At 53.1% G+C, this 20,491-nt stretch overlaps 1 protein-coding gene across 1 annotated transcript; it reads right to left on the bottom strand.

Annotated features, from left to right (window-relative positions):
• Positions 1-15,989: 15,989 nt before the first annotated feature.
• Positions 15,990-20,350, bottom strand: MSRB1 (methionine sulfoxide reductase B1). Its single transcript, XM_027117841.1, has 4 exons — positions 20,220-20,350; positions 18,283-18,431; positions 17,823-17,937; positions 15,990-16,889 (listed from the first exon to the last, which is right to left on the bottom strand). Exons 1-4 carry the CDS (start codon positions 20,272-20,274, stop codon positions 16,858-16,860), a joined length of 351 nt encoding a protein of 116 aa, XP_026973642.1. The 5' UTR covers positions 20,275-20,350; the 3' UTR covers positions 15,990-16,857.
• Between the last annotated feature and the right edge of the window lie 141 nt (positions 20,351-20,491).

Genomic DNA, 20,491 nt, shown 5'->3' with positions numbered 1-20,491 from the left:
CTCAGCAGCCACCACTCAGGGCTCCAAATTCCAGCTTTAAAACCTGATGGCCCCTCTATCTCCCTGCCCAGCACAGGCACTGGCTAGGCACCCCCTAGCCTTTGCTCATGCTGTTCTCCCTGCTGGGAATGCCTTTTCCTTAGTCCCGCCCCCCACCACACACACACACACACACACACACACACTCACACACACACAGATACACCTTGAGGACTTTCCAGGAAGAACTTACCAAGAACAGCAGGACACCAAACATGCTGGGGGTGGGGGAGTGAGGTCCAGGGACAAGAGTCAGCTTGGCGTTTGGCATCTGATCCCCTCTCTCCACCCACCATCTTGTTCTCAGGTGAGGGGTGGGTGCAAATCTAAGGACATCCAGGATGGCAGCCTTGGGAAGTTTGTTCACCAGTGTACCTTACAGAGCCTGGTACCTGATAGGCACTCAATAGAGACGAGCCAGTGGAAGGATGGGAGTGGAGAGAGAGGCTGAAGAAGGCTTTCTAGAGTAGGTGATTGTCAGGCAAGGAGCAGGACAGCATCCCAGTCGGCTGGGGAAAGGCCCAGCAGCAGAGAGCATAGTGATGGGATGGGGGTGGTGAGGAGGAGGAATGGGGTAGAGCCGAGGCTCATCCCTGGGGAGTGGGTCCCAGCCTCAGCTTTCTCTAGCACATGGCCTCAGGCTCCTACCAGCCTAAACCTCTGGTCCCTAAAATAGAAACCTGACTCTGAAGGAAGAGCTTCATTGAAATGCAATTCCCATAACATGCAATTCGGCCATTTAGTTTCTCAAATTCAATGGTTTTCAGTATATCCACAGTGTTGTACAACCATCACAATAAATTTCAGAACATATTCATCACCCCAAAGAGAAATCCCATACCCATTAGAAGTCACTCCCTGTTCTCCCCCACCCAGTCCCTGGCAACCACTAAGCTACTTTCTGTCTCTGTGAATTTGTCTCTTCTCCACATTTCATATAAGTGGAATCATACATTATGTGGCCTTTAGCAACTGGCTTCTTTCACTCAGCATAGTGTATTCAAGGATCATGTATGTTGTAGTGTGTGTGTGTCAATGCTTCATTCCTTTTTAGGGCTGAATAGTATTCCACTGTATGGATGGATCACATTCTGTTTATCTATTCATCAGTCAATGGACACTTCAGTTTTATCCACCTTTTGGTTATTGAGAATCATGCTGCTGTGAATGTTGATTTACAAGTTCTTTTGTGGACATATGTTTCATTTCTCTTGGGTATATACCTAGGAGTGGAATTGCTGGGTAGACAGTAACTACATTTAGCCTTTTATGAAGAGTCCTTTTGAAGGTTAAATCTGGGAATTTCAGAATCTACATCTCCATGATCCTCACCCCCAGAGCTGCTGCCTTCCCTCCTCCCCAGGATGTCTGAGTTGCTCCTCCACTCTGCCTCTGCCCTGCTTTGCCATCAGAGTCCAACCCCAGCTCCCCGCTGTGTGATCTAGGGACAGTGAATCCCCCTCTCTGAGCCACAAGGTGAAAAGTCACTTTGGGGCCCCAAAAGAGACCAGGCCATGGGGGCACAGGGTGGGTGGCTGTCCCTGTGCCCTGAGAGGGTGGCTCAACTCCTGCCCTGTCTGGTCGCACCTCCTATCAAGAGAAAACAGGTGTCAGCCAGGCGCTTCTGCCCAGCCTGATCTCCCCTGGGGCCCCTCGGCTTTGAGGGCTCCACATGGCCCAATTTCAATTCCCCTTTCACCTTGTCTGGACCCCCATGCAGGATGGCCAGGCAGAGGTTCCTCCTTAGGCCAGCCATCAGACAAGCAAATAAGTCGGGTTTGATGTGGCGGCCAGGCAGGAACAGGGAGAATGTGGGAGAGGAGATGGGCTGAGCTGCACAGGCTGCTGGGTCACATACACATCATCTCTGGGGGAGATGACAAGGGGGGCCAGAGCAGAGGGGATCAGAGAGGGCAGGTCTAGAAAGGGAGTCCTGAGGAGCAAGGTCATGGTGGGAGGAAGGCCCAGCCTGGCCTCACAAATGCATGACCCAGCTACCCAGCTATGTCTGTGTCTCCTTCACAGACTCTAATTATTTCCCTGCGGGTGATTTTGATCCCCATCTATCTCCTCCACCTACCCATGAGCTCTGCAAGGGCAGGGATGGGGTCAGTCTTGAGCCCTGCTGTGGCTCCATGCCTAAGCATGGTGAGTGCTTATGAATGTTTGTTGAGTGACTGAGTAACTGACTCTGTGTGTATGTCTGAGAGAGTCTAGATGTGGACCCCTCTCCCACGCCCCTCTCCGTCTCCTTCCCAGCCTGTCCCCTCCGCAGAGTGGGCACCCCCAGCCTAGGCCCCCACAGCATCGCAGGGTGTGCAAGCAGCTGCCCCACTCTGGAAAATGATTAATAACACCGTGCAGTCCCTCCCTTTGTGGGGGACAGCTGGGGGAGATTTCACACATTCGGGCCTTCCAGAAACTTCCTCCCCTAGAACCACACCCTTACCCCCCAGACCCACTCCCACAGCCTGCTGGGATTCCTCAGCCTGCAAGGGGAGCCGAGGGGAGGGGGCTGCGACCAAGGGCGGGCCCAGCTGTCCTTGATTTGTGTGGGATTTTTCCACTTGAGATACCGGATTTGCCCGAGCACATTGAGGATGCAATTTCCTCCTGGGGAGGGACCCCTAAGAGACGTCTACCCACCTACCCCCAGAGCCCAGTTCAGCCTGGTAGGGAACAAGGGGGCCAGGAGGCCATGGGGAGTGGGGTGGGGGGGGTCGTGCAGCACAGTACAGAGCTGACAGCAAGAACTTTTTAGGCGATGAAGGCTGATTCAATCCCAGCTCTACCCCTCCTAGCAGGTGACCTCGACAGGTATCCAGCCTCTCTGAGCTTCATTTTCCTACTTTATAAAACAAAGATGACACCAGCCCCCACCTCTTTGGGTGCCTGGCTTCTAAGCTCTTTATGATTAGGAGGTAGTGGACATGTGACAGTGACCCTGGCACAAGAAGGGGTGCCCTGAAGCTGCTCCCACCCTGAAAGACCTAAGTACTTCATAATTCATCCTCCTGGGGGTCCAGGCTGGAGAGGAAAGGCCTCCCTAGTCTCAAGGTGTCCAGCCAGTCTGGCTTGCTGGAACCCAGGGTCTTATTCCTGGTGACCAGCTAGATGTGGGGACACCATGGGACACAAGGGTGTGCCAGGGCAGACAATATTTCCAGTATCAGGAAGGACATATGAAGGGCCCCTTGGCAAGGAGTGGGGAGGAGCGAGGGCTTCCCCAGCCACCCTGAGTGGTCACACACATGCATGGAGCCTGCCTAGGGCTCCAGGGTTTGCCAGAAGGAGCCAGACACCTCTCCTGCACAGGGATGGCCCCCAGCTTGCTTCCAGCCACCCTCACTCCTTTCCCTTGGGTCTTCCTGGAGGGCTCAGCACAGACAGAGGGCCGTTTGCCACAGGCCCCTGCTTCTCCAGGAGAGGGCAGGGCTCCGGGTTCTCAGGATGCACAACTGGGCCTGCAAATTGCTTCCCACCCACCAGCCTGGCCCAGCTCAATTTACAACAATCCTTCTTGGCTGGCAGTCCCAGCCCTGCAAAGAGAAGGGCTGGTAACAGCCTTTATACCCAAGGTGAGTCTAAAGGGGGAAGAAAGGAGGGTCAGACAGAAACAGGACTCCCTCTGTCCCCACCCCATCCCCACCTCCTCCAGCTTCACAGCCCCACGCCAGGCCTCTGGGCGTAGGAGCCTCTTGGCATCATGGGGAAGGCTGGGAATCATCTAAGAGGCCCCACATTAAGACACTGGGGCTCTGTGGCCAGGTCTGTCCGCCTGTGCCCTGGTGAGGGTCCCCATGGACTGGAAGCTGACTGTGAGCACGTTCTGTCAGAAGCAAGGGACCCGGCGCAGGCTCAGGAACCCCACGCTCTGCAGAGGGCACACGACCATGGGCGTGTACACACACACACACACACACAGGCAGGAGTGGGGTTCAGAGACCTGCTGCCCGGCCCCAGCCACTGTCCCCCACCCAGTGTGGAGAGCCCCAAGTTTGAACCTCCCTGACACGAGTGACCTACTCACAGGTGCACAGCCAGCACAGCCAGTGAACAGTACCCCCACGGAGGGCCACACTCCATCCCCCCGCAATTCCAGGAGAAACACCCCATGCCCACAGTTGGCAAGACAGACATACAGACAGGTATGCAGCCAGTCTTGTTCAGCTGGGGCTCAGGAAGACCCAGAACCCAGAGCCCAGGGCCGAGCATCTTGGGGCAGGTGCCTGGCACTCTGCCCTGCTCCCCGCCAGACCCCTCCCTAAGCGGCAGGCTTCCTGCTCTGACAACAGGACCTTCAAAATTGACTCCCACCCCCTTCTCAGAGAACAATGACTCCTATACCAGTCAGCGCTGTCCTTCCTCTGACTCTAGCTTCCCTGTCCTCCCCCAACTTCCAGACACACCCCAGGGGCTCCGGTCTCAGAGATGGGGTACAAAAAACCTCACACTCTTGAGACTACGGGACCAAAAAGCCACTGCAGTCGGAGATGGGAGGGGGAGCCCAGGGCCACAGGCAGACTGCATCTCGGGGTGAGGTGGGGCAGAGCCCACAGGGCCCGCCTCGTCTCTGCTCCAGCCTCCGGCAGTGCAGCCACCAAGCCTTTTGCAGCCAAGAAGAGCTTGTAAATGTCCTAGTTGGAGATGAAACATGATAAGACATGAAACCAGGGGCTGAACCATGGATAATCTCCACGGTTTTACAAGGAACAAATCACACCTAGAGACAGGTGCTGGGGGTGCTGAGGGCCTGGGGTGGAAGGAGCTTATAGACAGGTAACCCTCAGTCCCCTCCCCAGCAGCCTCCCCTCCTGTCTGCTTGGGAGGCCCACCAACTGTCTTTCCTGGGCTTCTTGCCCCTAAGCTCCTTAAGCAGAGCCCTAGTGCCCAGGGCCAGGGGAGAGTGACAGGTGGTCCCGGGGTTCCTGCATCCACCAGGGCACAGATTCACTCATGCAGATGTGTGGTTTGCTCATCCTGAGACTGTGCAGCCCCTGCAGAGGGAGCAAGCAGAAGGCAGTGCAGTTTGATTCACATTCACCTGATTCTACCTCGGGCAGCACCCCTTCAGGGCTTCGTGTTTGGGGTAGGGAACAAGATTACCCCATTCTAGAATGGACTCTGGCTGGCCTAGAGGCCCAGGTGCAGGGGTTTGGGTGCGGGGGCTGTGGGTAATAAAAACAACATAGTTATGATTAAAACAAAACAAAACAAAACACTGCTATCATTTGTGGAGTGGGAAATCAAGACAGTGGGGGGGTTCTGTGGAGCCTCAGCAAGCAGAGCCAGTGGGAACCCCTGAGGGAAGTTACCTGGTCTGATGATTATTTTGCAAAGACCACACCGGTTGGGACAGCTGAGAGCTGTCACTATTGTGGGGGAGAGAAATGGGCAAAGATGCATGGGAAGTGGAACTCCAGGACGTGGTGCTCCCGGGGTGGGCCAGGGTGGCAGCAGGTACAATGAAGGCGTGGAAGGGCCACAGCCAGAGGAGGTTGGGGGCATCAGAGCAGGCGGGTCCCACCCAGCTGCCCTGGAGAAGGGGCTGAGGCTTGGCTGGGGCTGGGAGGGTCCTGTCTCCACCTTCCCCCAGCCCCCAGCTCTGTCCCGCTCCTGCTGACTCCGGAGGGGGCACCCTGGGCCTCGACTGCTCGCCCCGCACTAGTCACCGTCTTGAAGCCCACCATATGCGGCCCCACCATCACCGGTCGCCGCACCCTCGTACGCCAAGAAGCCTCGGCCTGTGCGCCGGGCACTGGCATGTTGGGCGGGCGCGACCTGGGGGCCAGGTGATGCCGGCGCCGACCACTGGGTGCCGCGGGGAAGCGCAGCCGGGGCGCGGGGCTGGGCTGGGACAGTGCGGGTCGCGGGCGTCACGAGGGGCACCGGGTCGGGCTGGGGCCGGGGCGCAGGACGGCGGAGTAGGGGACGCAGAGCCGGGCTGGGGTGCGAGGCCACTGGGGCGCGAGGTGCGGTTAGGGCGCGAGGACCCGGCCCGAGTGGGGGTCACAGGAAGGGGCGCGGCGTGCGGGGAGCTGGGCGCAGGGACCCGCCCAGACCGTCAGAGCTGTCGCCGCAGCGGCCCCGGCGGCACTACGGGGAACTGCAGCACCGCTCAGGCCCCAGCGCTCCTGGGGCCTGAGCGGCCCCTGCTGGTCCGTCCTGCACACGGTCCCTAGGCCCACTCCCAGAGGAGGGGGCCTTGAGGAACGGTTGACTCAGAAGGGGGTCATAGCGCTAGGCCCCCTACCAGGGCCTTGTACGGGGGTGGGGGCACGGTGGATGACTTGGCGGTGACCGCAGACTTCTCCGGGCTGCCACTTCCACTTGCCGGCCCTGCCCACGTGCCCGCATGAGGTCAGGGGGTCCTGAGACCTACCCACAGGACCTGCCCTGAGCAGCACTCCCCCCAGGGTCACGGCTTTCCCTGGCAATTGTCACTCAGAAGAAAGGAAAGCCTTGGATGAGCGGAAGTCCCAGTCATTGTCAATTCACTTGTCTGTCCCACGTTTATTGAGCTCCCCTCTGAGCCGGTCCCTGCCTCCAGGAAGGGGATCAGCAGAGTCCCAGACAGATTTCTTCTTTCTCCCACTGGTCCGCTGCCCAAGGTGCCCTGCTCTGCCGTGCTGTGCCTGGGCCTGCTGGCTGCTGTTGGCTGGTGTCGGCAGAGCACTAGGAGCTGTCTGCTCCCAAATGCAACACTTGGCTCCAAAGGTCGTGTCCTAGGGGCTCCACCTGGCAAGGAAGGGGGCACGGGTAGGGAGCAGAGGGGGATGGGCTCTCAAAAAGCCTTTTGTTTCTCAAGAAGCAACTGGGGCTGCAAGCCAGAGGTTATGATGTAACCCAGCAGCGAGGGGAGGGGTGGGTGACATGATTCTACCCAGCCCTTGGCAGAGACACTGCCCGGGGCCATCCATTTCCAGGCTCACGATGTGAGGGGACCTCGGGGTCCTGGGGCTCACCCTCCTCATTCCCCTTCTCCAAGGACACTGCTTGCCAGCTCCCACCCCCCCAGTTAACCACCATGTACAAATGAGCATGGGGCCCCTGGGGTGCAGGCAGCCAGGCACTGCTGCTCACAGTTCCCCTACCAGTCTCACCAGCCCCAGCCCCAGTCCACCTGGGCACCAGCAGATCTTCCATCCAACCCCGCTACAGGTCTGAGCCCAGAGAGGCACCCCCAGGGGCATGGCCTGGACACATTGGCCCAGTTTGCAGGAGGAGGCCAGCCTGCTCTTGGGCCGAGTTCACGCTCAGGGAGCCCCCTGGGCCAGTATGCAGAGCCAGGAGTGCTGGGAGAGGTGAGCAAAGTCCAAGGTCCATCCTGGCCCTGGGGCCGAGATTCCTGCTGACCATTCAGCTGGCTTCCTCCCCACCCCTAGCCACCTTCAACATGCTTGCTGACATCAGACTACAGTCAACAGGTGGTCGCGACCTTCCCAGAGCCACCGTTTGTCATTGGGGGTGAAGAAGAGAGGAAACGGACAGGTGTGGACAGAGAGGACCTGAGGCTGAGCGGTCTCGGGCAAGTCCCGCCCCCTCTCTGAGCCTCCTGTTCCTCCCCTGGAGAATGAGTACCTGCCCCACCAGGGTTAGGGTAGAGCTTCAGCACCGTGATGCCCATGAAGACACACTAAGCACTCAATAACTGCTCACCTACAGTGGGCTTGCCCTGGGCCAAAGCTGGCTGCTAGACTTGGCGTGAGCAGGCCACAGGCTGGGCTGGGACAGTGCCCCAGGGCCGGTAATGACCCCAAGTGACTAGGCTCCACTTCAGCCGGTGACCAGTTTGGGACACAGAGGGGAGTTTGGTCAGAGATACGAGCTGGAAACACAGGGTTCTCTGCAAACCCAGCTGGATTTTCTAGCAGCTGCAATCAGTGCTGGCCCCCAGCAGGGCAGAGATGGAGAGGCTTTCTAGACAAGGAGGCTGCCGCACTGTGGGGAGGGGATGAGCTGCAGGAAGCCCCTCCTGAATGGGGGTCCTCCGCATTGGCCTCCTTGGTGCTTTGTCAGTGCTGACCCCTCCCACCCGCCACATACCTTCCCCTGCTCAGCGGCTCAGGTCTAACTCACAGAGCAACATGCACTCAGAATCCATGCATCAACGCCACCTTCCTGCCCCACCCCCATGGCTTTCCCGTGCCCTCACCCAACAGGGAGACAGGCTGGGTTCCCCAGACAGGGGAAGGTTATGTGCACCGCCCAAGATCGAGAAGTAAGCTGGAGGCCCACCAAGGCCCAGCAGGTGAGCCAGCAGCCCCTGCACAGTGACCCTGTGCCAGAGCAGAGACCCCTGACCTGTGGCTGGGGGTCAGGGAAAGGGCAGCACTGGCCTCTCCCTCCTCCCTCCCCAGCCACACCAACCTCATCTGACCACCTCTGCCTTCACACCTGCAGGCTCCACTCTGCCCCATGTGGGATGCTCCCAGCTGCTGAGTAGGTCTGTTCCAATCATGCACTCAGAACTGGAGGAATAACCGCAAAATGGGTTTGGAGACCCACTAGACCCACTGTGAGATGGACCTGAGCTAAAATTCCATTGACCGCCGGGCCTCCATAAGCCCCTACTTGACACAGTTTGTGTATCCTGGAATTGGTATCAGTCCAGAGCCAGTATCCAGCAGTCCCCAAAATGTCTGATTATTTCCGTTTCCCCAATGCAGAGTGACCCTGGTATAGGTCACTTTGGAGAAGGCTGGGAGAAAGATTAACAATCTAAATTTTTGGTGATATAGCAGGGTCCTTCCTCGAGGGGTCCCACCTCTGGTTCATTCAAGGTGTTCTGGGCATGTAAACTGGCTCAAGCCTGGGAATTGAATGAGGGGTCATGACTGTCTTTATGACTCAAGTTAGACTCTTGCTCACTTGACCTAGAACTCTTCTGCTCATTAAGATCAAGTGAGAATTCAGCAGGCTTCCGATCTATTTCACTTCCAGGAGCACCCCGTCCCACTGGCCGATGCTGTAATTCTGTGGGAATCAGACTATTCTGACAGCCACTTTGCCTCTGCTGGCCATCACAGTGAGCACCGCTCCCTTGCCTTTCATCACTGAGCACCACCACGTGGTCCTGTCACCCCGGGATCCAGTGATCCCCGTGAATTTCAGTCTTCTGATTCAGTGGCAGCAGGTCTTCTGTAATTCCTGGCCTACAGAGAACAGTGATCAAAGAGCGCTTCTATGATTCTGGGGCTGCGCGCACAAACTTTCCTCACAATCGTGGTGAGAGGTGTGCTGTCTGGATCCTCCAAGGTGGGAGAGCAGGTCCTAAATGACAGACCCACTCTAACTTTCCTGTCTCCCTAAGCCTTTGGATCCCTCCCTCCATTGAACCAAGGCAGGTCTGGCATTACAGCTCATTCAGTGTTGGCCACTTTTTAGTCCATGTTTCAGCCAACCAACCAACCAAACCGTTAGAGCCCTTTCTGATCCCCCAAGCTATATCATTAAACCCAGAATCTCTGTTTAGTGAGCCCCTATCAATAAATTTGACCTGACCCAACGTTATGTTCCTTCCAACCTTATCCCACCCTTAGTATTCATTCCAACACGTTCCCTGGATTTCTGTCAAGATAAATTGGGGGGAAGCCACCACAATGAGAAGCCTGCACACTGCAACGAAGAGTAGCCCCCTCTCGCCACAACTAGAGAAAGCCCACGCGCAGCAATGAAGACTCAATGCAGCCAAAAATAAATTAATTAAATAATTTTTTTTAAAAAGATAAATTGGGAAAATAGTGTAGTTCTCTTGGAGTACACCACACCTCCTCTCGGGGCCCATTGTGCACATCCTCCTGCAGGGCCTGGGGCAGGCCAAGTCCGTGGCCTTCTCAGGGCCTCTGCATATACTGTGGGAAGCTCTTCTCCTTGCTTCTGTCACCTTCACTGCTGACCTGGCATGACTCCTCCTTGGCATACACCTCCCTGACCACTGGGCCCAAAGCACCAGCCCCCTAATTGCTCCCCCGCCCCCATATTCTAGCGTCTCTCTCTGCTGTAATTATACACAGCCCTTCTCTTCATCTGGCGTGAACTTACTGTCTCAACTATGCCTTAAGACCTTGAGGGCAGGCCCTAAACCAAGATGGCGGAGTAGAAGGACGTGCTCTCACTCCCTCTTGTGAGAATCACAACTAGTTGCTGAACAATCATCAGCAGGAAGACACTGGAACTCACCAAAAAAGATACCCCACATCCAAAGACAAAGGAGAAGCCACAGTGAGACGGTAGGAGGGGCGCAATCACAGTAAAATCAAATCCCATAACTGCTGGGTGGGTGACTCACAGACTGGAGAACACTTATACCACAGAAATCCACCCACTGGAGTGAAGGTTCTGAGCCCCACATCAGGCTTCCCAACCTGGGGGTCCGGCAACAGGAGGAGGAATTCCTAGAGAATCAGACTTTGAAGGCTAGTGGGATTTGATTGCAGGACTTTGACAGGACTGGGGGAAACAGACTCCACTCTTAGAGGACACACAGAGTAGTGTGCACATCGGGACCGGGGGAAAGGAGCAGTGACCCCAGGGGAGACTGAAGCAGACCTACCTGCTAGTGTTGGAGGGTCTCCTACAGAGGTGGGGGGTGGCTGTGGCTCACCGTGGGGACAAGGACACTGGGAGCAGAAGTTCTGGGAAGTACTCCTTGGCGTGAGCCCTCCCAGAGTCCGCCATTAGCCCCACCAAAGAGCCCAGGTAGTCTCCAGTGTTGGGTTGCCTCAGGCCAAACAACCAACAGGGAGGGAACCTAGCCCCACCCATCAACAGTCAAGCGGATTAAAGTTTTACTAAGCTCTGCCCACCAGAGTAACAGTCAGCTCTACCCACCACCAGTCCCTCCCATCAGGAAACTTGCACAAGACTCTTAGACAGCCTCATCCACCAGAGGGCAGACAGCAGAAGCAAGAACTACAGCCCTGCAGCCTGTGGAACAAAAACCACATTCACAGAAAGACAGACAAGATGAAAAGGCAGAGGGCTATGTACCAGATGAAGGAACAAGATAAAACTCCAGAACAACAACTAAATGAAGTGGAGATAGGCAACCTTCCAGAAAAAGAATTCAGAATAATGATAGTGAAGATGATCCAGGACCTCTGAAGAAGAATGGAGGCAGGGGCTTCCCTGGTGGCGCAGTGGTTGAGAGTCCGCCTGCCGATGCAGGGGACACAGGTTTGTGCCCCGGTCCGGGAAGATCCCACATGCCGCGGGGCGGCTGGGCCCGTGAGCCATGGCCACTGAGCCTGCGCGTCTGGAGCCTGTGCTCCACAACGGGAGAGGCCACAACAGTGAGAGGCCCGCATACCGCAAAAAAAAACAAGACCCATCTACATGCTGTCTACAAGAGACCCACTTCAGACCTAGGGACACATACAGACTGAAAGTGAGGGGATGGAAAAAGATATTCCATGCAAATGGAAATCAAAAGAAAGCTGGAGTAGGAATACTCATACCAGATAAAATAGACTTTAAAATAAAGAATGTTACAAGAGACAAGGAAGGACACTACATAATGATCAAGGGATCAATCCAATAAGAAGATATAACAATTATAAATATATATGCACCCAACACAGGAGCACCTCAATACATAAGGCAACTGCTAACCGCTATAAAAGAGGAAACGACAGTAACACAATAATAGTGGGGGACTTTAACACCTCACTTACGCCAATGGAAAGATCATCCAAAATGAAAATAAATAAGGAAACAGAAGCTTTAAATGACACAATAGACCAGATAGATTTAATTGATATTTATAGGACATTCCATCCAAAAACAGCAGATTACACTTTCTTCTCAAGTGCGCATGGAACATTCTCCAGGATAGATCACATCTTGGGTCACAAATCAAGCCTCAGTAAATTTAAGAAAATTGAAATCATATCAAGCATCTTTTCTGACCACAACACTATGAGATTAGAAATGAATTACACGGAAAAAAACATAAAAAACACAAACACATGGAGGCTAAACAATACATTACTAAATAACCAAGAGATCACTGAAGAAATCAAAGAGGAAATCAGAAAATACCTAGAGACAAATGACAATGAAAACACGACGATCCAAAACCTATGGGCTGGGCTTCCCTGGTGGCGCAGTGGTTGAGAATCTGCCTGCTAATGCAGGGGACACGGGTTTGAGCCCTGGTCTGGGAAGATCCCACATGCCGTGGAGCGACTAGGCCCGTGAGCCACAACTACTGAGCCTGCGCGTCTGGAACCTGTGCTCCGCAACAAGAGGAGGCCGCGACAGTGAGAGGCCCGCGCACCGCGATGAAGAGTAACCCCCGCTTGCCACAACTAGAGAAAGCCCTCGCACAGAAACGAAGACCCAACACAATCAAAAAAATAAAAATAAATAAACAAAACCTATGGGCTGCAGCAAAAGCAGTTCTAAGAGGGAAGTTTATAGCTATACAAGCCTACCTCAAGAAACAAGAAAAATCTCAAATAAACAATCTAACCTTACTCCTAAAGGAACTAGAGAAAGAAGAACAAACAAAACCCAAAGTTAGCAGAAGGAAAGAAATCATAAAGATCAGAGCAAAAATAAATGAAATAGAAACAAAGAAAATAATAGCAAAGATCAATAAAACTAAAAGCTGGTTCTTTGAGAAGATAAACAAAATTGATAAACCATTAGCCAGACTCATCAAGAAAAAGAGGGAGAGGACTCAAATCAATAAAATTAGAAATGAAAAAGGAGAAGTTACAACAGACACCGCAGAAATATAAAGCATCCTAAGAGACTACTACAAGCAGCTCTATGACAATAAAACGGACAACCTGGAAGAAATGGACAAATTCTTAGAAAAGTATAACTTTCCAAGACTGAACCAGGAAGAAATAGAAAATATGAACAGACCAATCACAAGTAATGAAATTGAAACTGTGATTAAAAATCTTCCAACAAACAAAAGTCCAGGACCAGATGGCTTCACAGGTGAATTCTATCAAACATTTAGAGACGAGCTAACACCCATCCTTCTCAAACTCTTCCAAAAAATTGCAGAGTAAGGAACACTCCCAAACTCATTCTATGAGGCCACCATCACCCTGATACCAAAACCAGACAAAGATACTACAAAAAAAGAGAATTACAGACCAATATCATTGATGAATATAGATGCAAAAATCCTCAACAGGGGCTTCCCTGGTGGCGCAGTGGTTGAGAGTCCGCCTGCCGATGCAGGGGACACAGGTTCGTGCCCCAGTCCGGGAAGATCCCACATGCTGCGGAACGGCTGGGCCCGTGACCCATGGCCACTGAGCCTGTGCGTCTGGAGCCTGTGCTCCACAGCGGGAGAGGCCACAACAGTGAGAGGCCTGCGTACCGGAAAAAAAAAAAATGAAAAATCCTCAACAAAATACTAGCAAACAGAATCCAACAACACATTAAAAGGATCATACACCATGATCAAGTGGGATTTATCCCAGGGATGCAAGGATTCTTCAATATACACAAATCAATCAATGTGATACACCATATTAACAAATTGAAAAATGAAAACCATATGATCATCTCAATAGATGCAGAAAAAGCTTTTGGCAAAATTCAACACCCATTTATGATAAAAACTCTCCAGAAAGTGGGCATAGAGGGAAACTACCTCAACAAAATAAAGGCCATATATGACAAACCCACAGCCAACATCATTCTCAATGGTGAAAAACTGAAAGCATTTCCTCTAAGATCAGGAACAAGACAAGGATGTCCACTCTCACCACTATTATTCAACATAGTTTTGGAAGTCCTAGCCACAGCAATCAGAGAAGAAAAAGAAATAAAAGGAATACAAATTGGAAAAGAAAAAGTAAAACTGTCATTGTTTGCAGATGACATGATACTACACATACAGAATCCTAAAGATGCCACCAGAAAACTACTAGAGCTAATCAATGAATTTGGTAAAGTTGCAGGATACAAAATTAATGCACAGAAATCTCTTGCATTCCTATACACTAATGATGAAAAATCTGAAAGAGAAATTAAGGAAACACTCCCATTTACCAAGGCAACAAAAAATAAAATACCTAGGAATAAACCTACCTAGGGGAGACAAAAGATCTGTATGCAGAAAACTATAAGACACTGATGAAAGAAATTAAAGATGATACAAACAGATGGAGAGATATACCATGTTCTTGGATTGGAAGAATCAATATTGTTAAAATGACTATACTACCCAAAGCAATCTACAGATTCAATGCAATCCCTATCAAATTACCAATGGCATTTTTTACAGAACTAGAACAAAAAATCTTAAAATTTGTATGGAGACACAAAAGACCCCGAATAGCCAAAGCAGTCTTGAGGGAAAAAAACAGACCTGGAGGAATCAGACTCCCTGACTTCAGACTATACTACAAAGGCTACAGTAATCAAGACAATATGGTACTGGCACAAAAACAGAAATATAGATCAATGGTACAGGATAGAAAGCCAAGAGATAAACCCACGTACCTATGGCCAACTAATCTATGACAAAGGAGGCAAGGATATACAATGGAGAAAAGACAGTCTCTTCAATAAGTGGTGCTGGGAAAACCGGACAGCTACATGTAAAAGAATGAAATTAGAACACTCCCTAACACCATACACAAAAATAAACTCAAAATGGATTCGAGACCTAAATGTAAGACCGGACACTATAAAACTCTTAGAGGAAAACATAGGAAGAACACTCTTTGACAAAAATCACACTTTTGATCCACCTCCTAGAGTAATGGAAATAAAAACAAAAATAAACAAATGGGACCTAATGAAACGTCAAAGCTTTTGCACAGCAAAGGAAATCATAAAGACGACGAAAAGACAACCCTCAGAATGGGAGAAAATATTTGCAAATGAATCAACGGACAAAGGATTAATCTCCAAAATATATAAACAGCTCATGAAGCTCAATATTAAAAAAACAAACAACCCAATCCGAAAATGGGCAGAAGACCTAAATAGACATTTCTCCTAAGAAGACATACAGATGGCCAAGAAGCACATGAAAAGCTGCTCAACATCACTAATTATCAGAGAAATGCAAATCAAAACTACAATGAGGTATCACCTCACAGCAGTTAGAATGGGCATCATCAGAAAATCTACAAACAACAAATGCTGGTGAGGGTGTGGAGAAAAGGGAACCCTCTTGCACTGTTGGTGGGAATGTAAATTGATACAGCCACTATGGAGAACAGTACAGAGGTTCCTTAAAAAACTAAAAATAGAATTACCATATGATCCAGCAATCCCACTATTGGGCATATACCCAGATAAAACCGTAATTCAAAAAGACACATGCACCCCAATGTTCATTGTAGCACTATTTATAATAGCCAGGTCATGGAAGCAACCTAAATGCCCATCGACAGATGAATGGATAAAGAAGATGTGGTACATATGTACAATGGAATATTACTCAGCCATAAAAAGGAACGAAATTGGGTCATTTGTTGAGATGTAGATGGATCTAGAGACTGTCATACAGAGTGAAGTAAGTCAGAAAGAGAAAAACAAATATCGTATATTAATGCATATATGTGGAACCTAGAAAAATGGTACAGATGAACCAGTTTGCAGAACAGAAACAGACACAGATACAGGGAACAAACGTATGGACACCAAGGGGGGAAGCGGCAGCGGGTGGTGGTGGTGGCGTGATGAATTGGGTGATTGGGATTGACATGAATACACTGATGTGTATAAAATTGATGACTAATAAGAACCTGCTGTATAAAAATAAATTTAATTTAATTTAAAAATTAAAAAAAAAAAAAAAGACCTTAAGGGCAGGCCCCATCTGCCTTTCTCATGGCTGCATCCCCAGCACTGAAGCTAGAGCCTGACACTGAGCTCAATAACTATTTGTGGAACAAGTGAAACAGCTGTGCAAAGCCTGACCCTGGGTCCTGGAGTCCCTGATGTTGTTAATAAAGACAGCAAGCCTGGGTTCTGTTTGTTTATTGATCTCTTCCTGATTACTCCAAAGAGGATTCAAGATGGAAGGGACTTCGCCCACCCTCCCTGATGGCAGGACCCTCAGAGCATGTGCAGTGAGGCACAGTCACTGTGTCCCCGGAAATGGTGAACTGTAGGCTGTGAGCTCCGGTGTCCCCAGCCTTGCACAGTCAAGGCGATGGAGCAATAGCTGCTTTCCTAAGCCTGAGTGGGGCAAGCAGCATCCACACAGATGGTGCAACAGGGTTCGGGATTTCTCCTTTCATAACCGAGAGGCCAGAGATCTGACCCCTCTGCCTGCTCCCCCAGCAGGTCACAGATCATCACCACTCTGGCTGCCTGGAAGGGTTTAGTCAGAGAGAATCATAGAGTGACCAGGGCTGGAGCAGCCAACTGGAGCCGCCCCTGTTTGCGTTCTCTCTCCTAGCACAGCCTGCTGGAGACAGGCAAGAGCTTCGGCGAGGGCCAGAGCCCATCTCAGAACTGGGCCTCACCGGGGTGAGTCCAAACAGGCAGGGAGGGGGCAGCGGGCTGAGGAGAGAAGGTAGAGGCTGCACCATCACTCTAAGACGAGCCAGGCCTAGAGCCCCCTCCCTGAGACTACTGTGAGAGCTGACAGTGGGGCCTCCAGGCACCCCCTGGCAGCCTAGTGTAGCCTTCTCCTTTTCGCAGCCTCTTCCCTTCTCCTAGCCTGTTCGGAGGCAAGGCCTCGGGAACCTTCCTGATGTTTCAGCTACCCCTCTCCCCCCAACCCCCGCTCCCCTGTCCAAATGTCTGAGGTTCCACTTCTAAGGTGGGATGTCCAGAGTGTGGCCACAAAGCAGTGTCCATCTGGGTTGGGTGTGGGCTGCCCACCTACTGTCCCTGGGAGGCAGAAGTTTCTTTGCCTGGAAGAAATGAGGGAAGGGAGAGAAAAACAAGTCGCTGCTAACTTAGGTTTCAGACACCGTTCCCTGGCCCAGCCCACTCCCACTGCAGCCTGCAGACCAAGAGAGCTGGGAGGACCCAGACCCGCAGCCTGGGGGTGTCTCTGTGCCCAGTTCTTTCCCTGAGATCTGCAGGAGAACCCAGAGTCTGTCTTTCCTCCACACGTACCGGAGGACAAATAGCTACAAAAGGACAAAAGTATTATCAAAACTTTATCACGCACCGGCCCTCACAGACAGCCTCACTTAACCCCACAGTGAGGGCAGCGAGCAGGTGCTGTTAGCAACCCCATTTTACAGAGGATAAAACTGAGACTAGGGACTGGCCGCAGTCTTGCGGGCAGCAAATGAGGAGAGGGATTTGAGGTACAAAGAGTGCGAAGGAGTCCAGAGGGCGGCTGGGGATGCAGACAGAGAGCAATGGGTCAGAGAGGAGGCTGAGCTCAGATAAAACACACACAAATGAAAAACGGCTCCCAAACAATCTACCAGTGATAAGAATATTGCCAACAGGAGCACATATTTACTGAGCCCCTACTACACTCCAGACCCCAGTGCACTTTCATGCAGCCAGTCTTAACGGGCCTGTAAAGGAGGCTCTGCCATCACGCCCACTACACAGAAGATGAGGAGGCTCAGAGAGGTTGACGAGCAAGCCTGCAGCTGCACAGCCCCAGAACTCAACCTCCGCACCACCCTGCACACAATCAACCAGATGCAGGAGGCAGGACATCTGCCCTTTGTCCCTGTCCCGCAGCCACCTTCCAGTGGCCCTGGGCAGCGCGCTTTGGTGCCCCCATGCTCTGTCACTGTAAGTGCATGAGAACAGTGTGCCCCTGGGCCTCTAAAGGCCTGTACGTAGGCCTGTGCCCAGCTGCCGGCAGGCAAGCTCACCTTTAGGGATGAACTTCAGTGAGCTGCTGAATATTCAGAAGCGGGACTGTCCACGCTTGGGGCCATCGTTCAGGAACTCATGGCCCAGCCCATTGCCACACCTGCCACAGGACACCTGGGAAGACCACAAAACAGCCATGAAAACAGCTGCAGCCATGGCCCCTGCTGCCACCAGCACATGGGGTCCTCCCCATGCCTATTTCCCAAGGTAACTTCTGGCATGAGAGGTTGGCCTTGGCCCAGAACCTGCCCCGGAAAACCATCTTGTTTCCCTGTTCCCACCAGGACCCCAGGCTCTCCCAATAGTTTGGGGTGTCACTCCCCTGGCTGAAGCCAGAGGTCTGGAATAGACAGACCCTAGGCCCCTACAGCTGTAGGGGGAACAGCAGGAAGGGGTGGGGGGCTCTCAGGACCCCCCTGGCTGACACCTCCTCACCGCCCCCCAGTTGCTACCACCCACCTTTAAGGCTCCAGGCTGATTGTGCTCTGGACGCTTGGCCACACTGTCAGCATGGATGGTCTCGGTGAAGGCCGGCCATGGGGATGAGTGTGCGTACTTTGAGCGGCTGGAAAACAGCTCATAGCCACATTGGGCACACACGTAGATGCCTGGGGCGGAAGGGGAGGTAAAAGCAGAGATGCTGGCTCCAGCGCCTTGGGGGTGAGCACCTAAATCCTTGAACCCAGGAGAGGACAGCAGCACTCCGGTTACAGGGTGGGCTGCACACCCTCCCCACTCACCCACCCACCACCCATAAGCCTGGGTATCGGCTCTGTGGGGGAGACACAGCATGGAGCTCACATTTAGCAGTTCTGAGCCTGTGCCAGAGGCCAGGAGAGCCACTTTTCACAATTATTTCTTTCACTCTTCTTAACAGCCCTGTAATGCAGATGTTCCCATTTTACAGATGAGGAAGCTGAGGCTCAGGGATGCAAAATGCTCAGCTACAGGGTGTGCAGCCAGGAAGGAACCCAGGCAGTCTGATGAGGACACAGCTCTGCCCCTCACACACAAGCAGGCCCCACACAGTGGGGGCTGTGGCATGGCCAGCACCACCACTAGCCCCCCGCCCTTCCCACGTGGACCTCCCTCTGCCCAAAGAAGCCGTAAGGTGGATGCCCAGACACCAGCCTGCTCTCCAAGCAGGAAAAGACTGATCCCAGCAAAAGACCTCCAGTCAGACAGAGGGCCAGGAAGACAGAGCACCAGGGAGAAGGATGAGTTTTAACCTACCGCCAAAAGATCACCCTGAGGGGGGAAAAAGAAAGGTTGCAAAACTGACTCGCAGAACAGGAAACTGCTTGGGGGTCACTCGAGGGGTACTGAGTCACCCTTCGCCCCCTGCCTGGCCTGGAGACAGCCTGCCCTGGAGTCTGTGACCTACTCAGCCTTTACCAGTAACTTGAGGAAGAAAAGAGGAAACGGGAGCTGCTGTGGGAGTGGAGTTTCCAGCTTGGCAGAGTAGCCTGAGGACAACCCGGAGTCCCACAGCCAGAGAGTCTGAAGGGAGGACTTTGCCCAGAGGGTCCTATGTCACAGCTGGCTCACAGAGACCAGGGTGTCACATCCCAGCTCCCTCGAGGGCTGACACCCAACAAATCCCACCCAGGGGTAGGTCGCTGCCCTAGTCTTGCCTGTGGACATATTTTTACCAAATTAGTCCATGACCAGGCAGCACAGCCCAGAAGGGGATTCATCTGGGCCTCTCAAAGCCTGGGCCCAGGGCTGACTGCCGGCCATGCCCCCAAACCAACCACTCACCCCCTACCTTCCACCCCTCCTATCTGACCCAGGCTGTCCAGTCAAACTTCACTGGCCATTGGCAGCCTGGCAGCACTCCTGGTTACCCAAATCTGGGGCCCTGGGCAGGTGGGGTAGGCACCCAGGCGGTCACATTTGGATCCCAACAAGACGTGCTTTCCAGCTTACCCCGCAGGTCTGGGGCACCGGGGAGAAGAAAGGGCTGGAGTAATATCAGGAGGATGCCCCAAGGAGAGGCAGGCCAGTCACAGGAGCTGCCCCTGGACAAGACCTTCCACCGCCTCCCCCTAAAGTTCCGATCCTGACCCGGATACCCGCAACGGCGTCACCACCCCCATACCTTGACCCCGCAGATTTCCTCGGAAAAGGCCACGCTCACACTCAAGTTCTGTTGTCCTCGAGGACAGCGACACCCTCTCTCCAATGTCCCTCTCCCCTCAAGTACCCCTACTCTCCGGAACCCCCAACTCCTCCCTTCTCTGTATCCCCTTTATCCACATGCGTTCCTCCCCGCGCGGTCACACTCGGCCCCCGTTCCCGGGACTCCGGGGCTCCATCGCCACCCGGAGGGCTGCGACGCCCCCTCTAATACGCGTCCCCGCCCCCGCTGTCCTCCAGGAGGTCACAGGTCGTACCCGGCTCAAAGTGGTTCTGGAAAACCTCGCCCCCGAAGAAGCTGCAGAACGACATGGCGCCGGCGGGACCTCTGCACGATCGCCGCCTCCAACAGATCCGAGGCCACAGACCTACGACCTGGTGCTTGTGCCCGCCTCCTGCCCCGCCTCCCGAGAACCAATCCCACTCGGATCCCGGACCTGCCCCGGCGCCCTAGGCCGCGCCCCCCAAGGGGACCAATCACGTCCAGAGGTGCGAGACACCCTCGCAGGGCCCGCCTCCCGTTGACCCG

This window comes from Aethalodelphis obliquidens, unplaced genomic scaffold (assembly GCF_003676395.1).
Source record: "Aethalodelphis obliquidens isolate GAN/ISIS:26980383/991018 unplaced genomic scaffold, ASM367639v1 scaffold18, whole genome shotgun sequence".
NCBI classification, from domain to species: Eukaryota; Metazoa; Chordata; class Mammalia; order Artiodactyla; family Delphinidae; genus Aethalodelphis; species Aethalodelphis obliquidens.
Note: the sequence above shows the minus strand (reverse complement) of the source record. Positions and strands in the feature narration are given on the sequence as shown.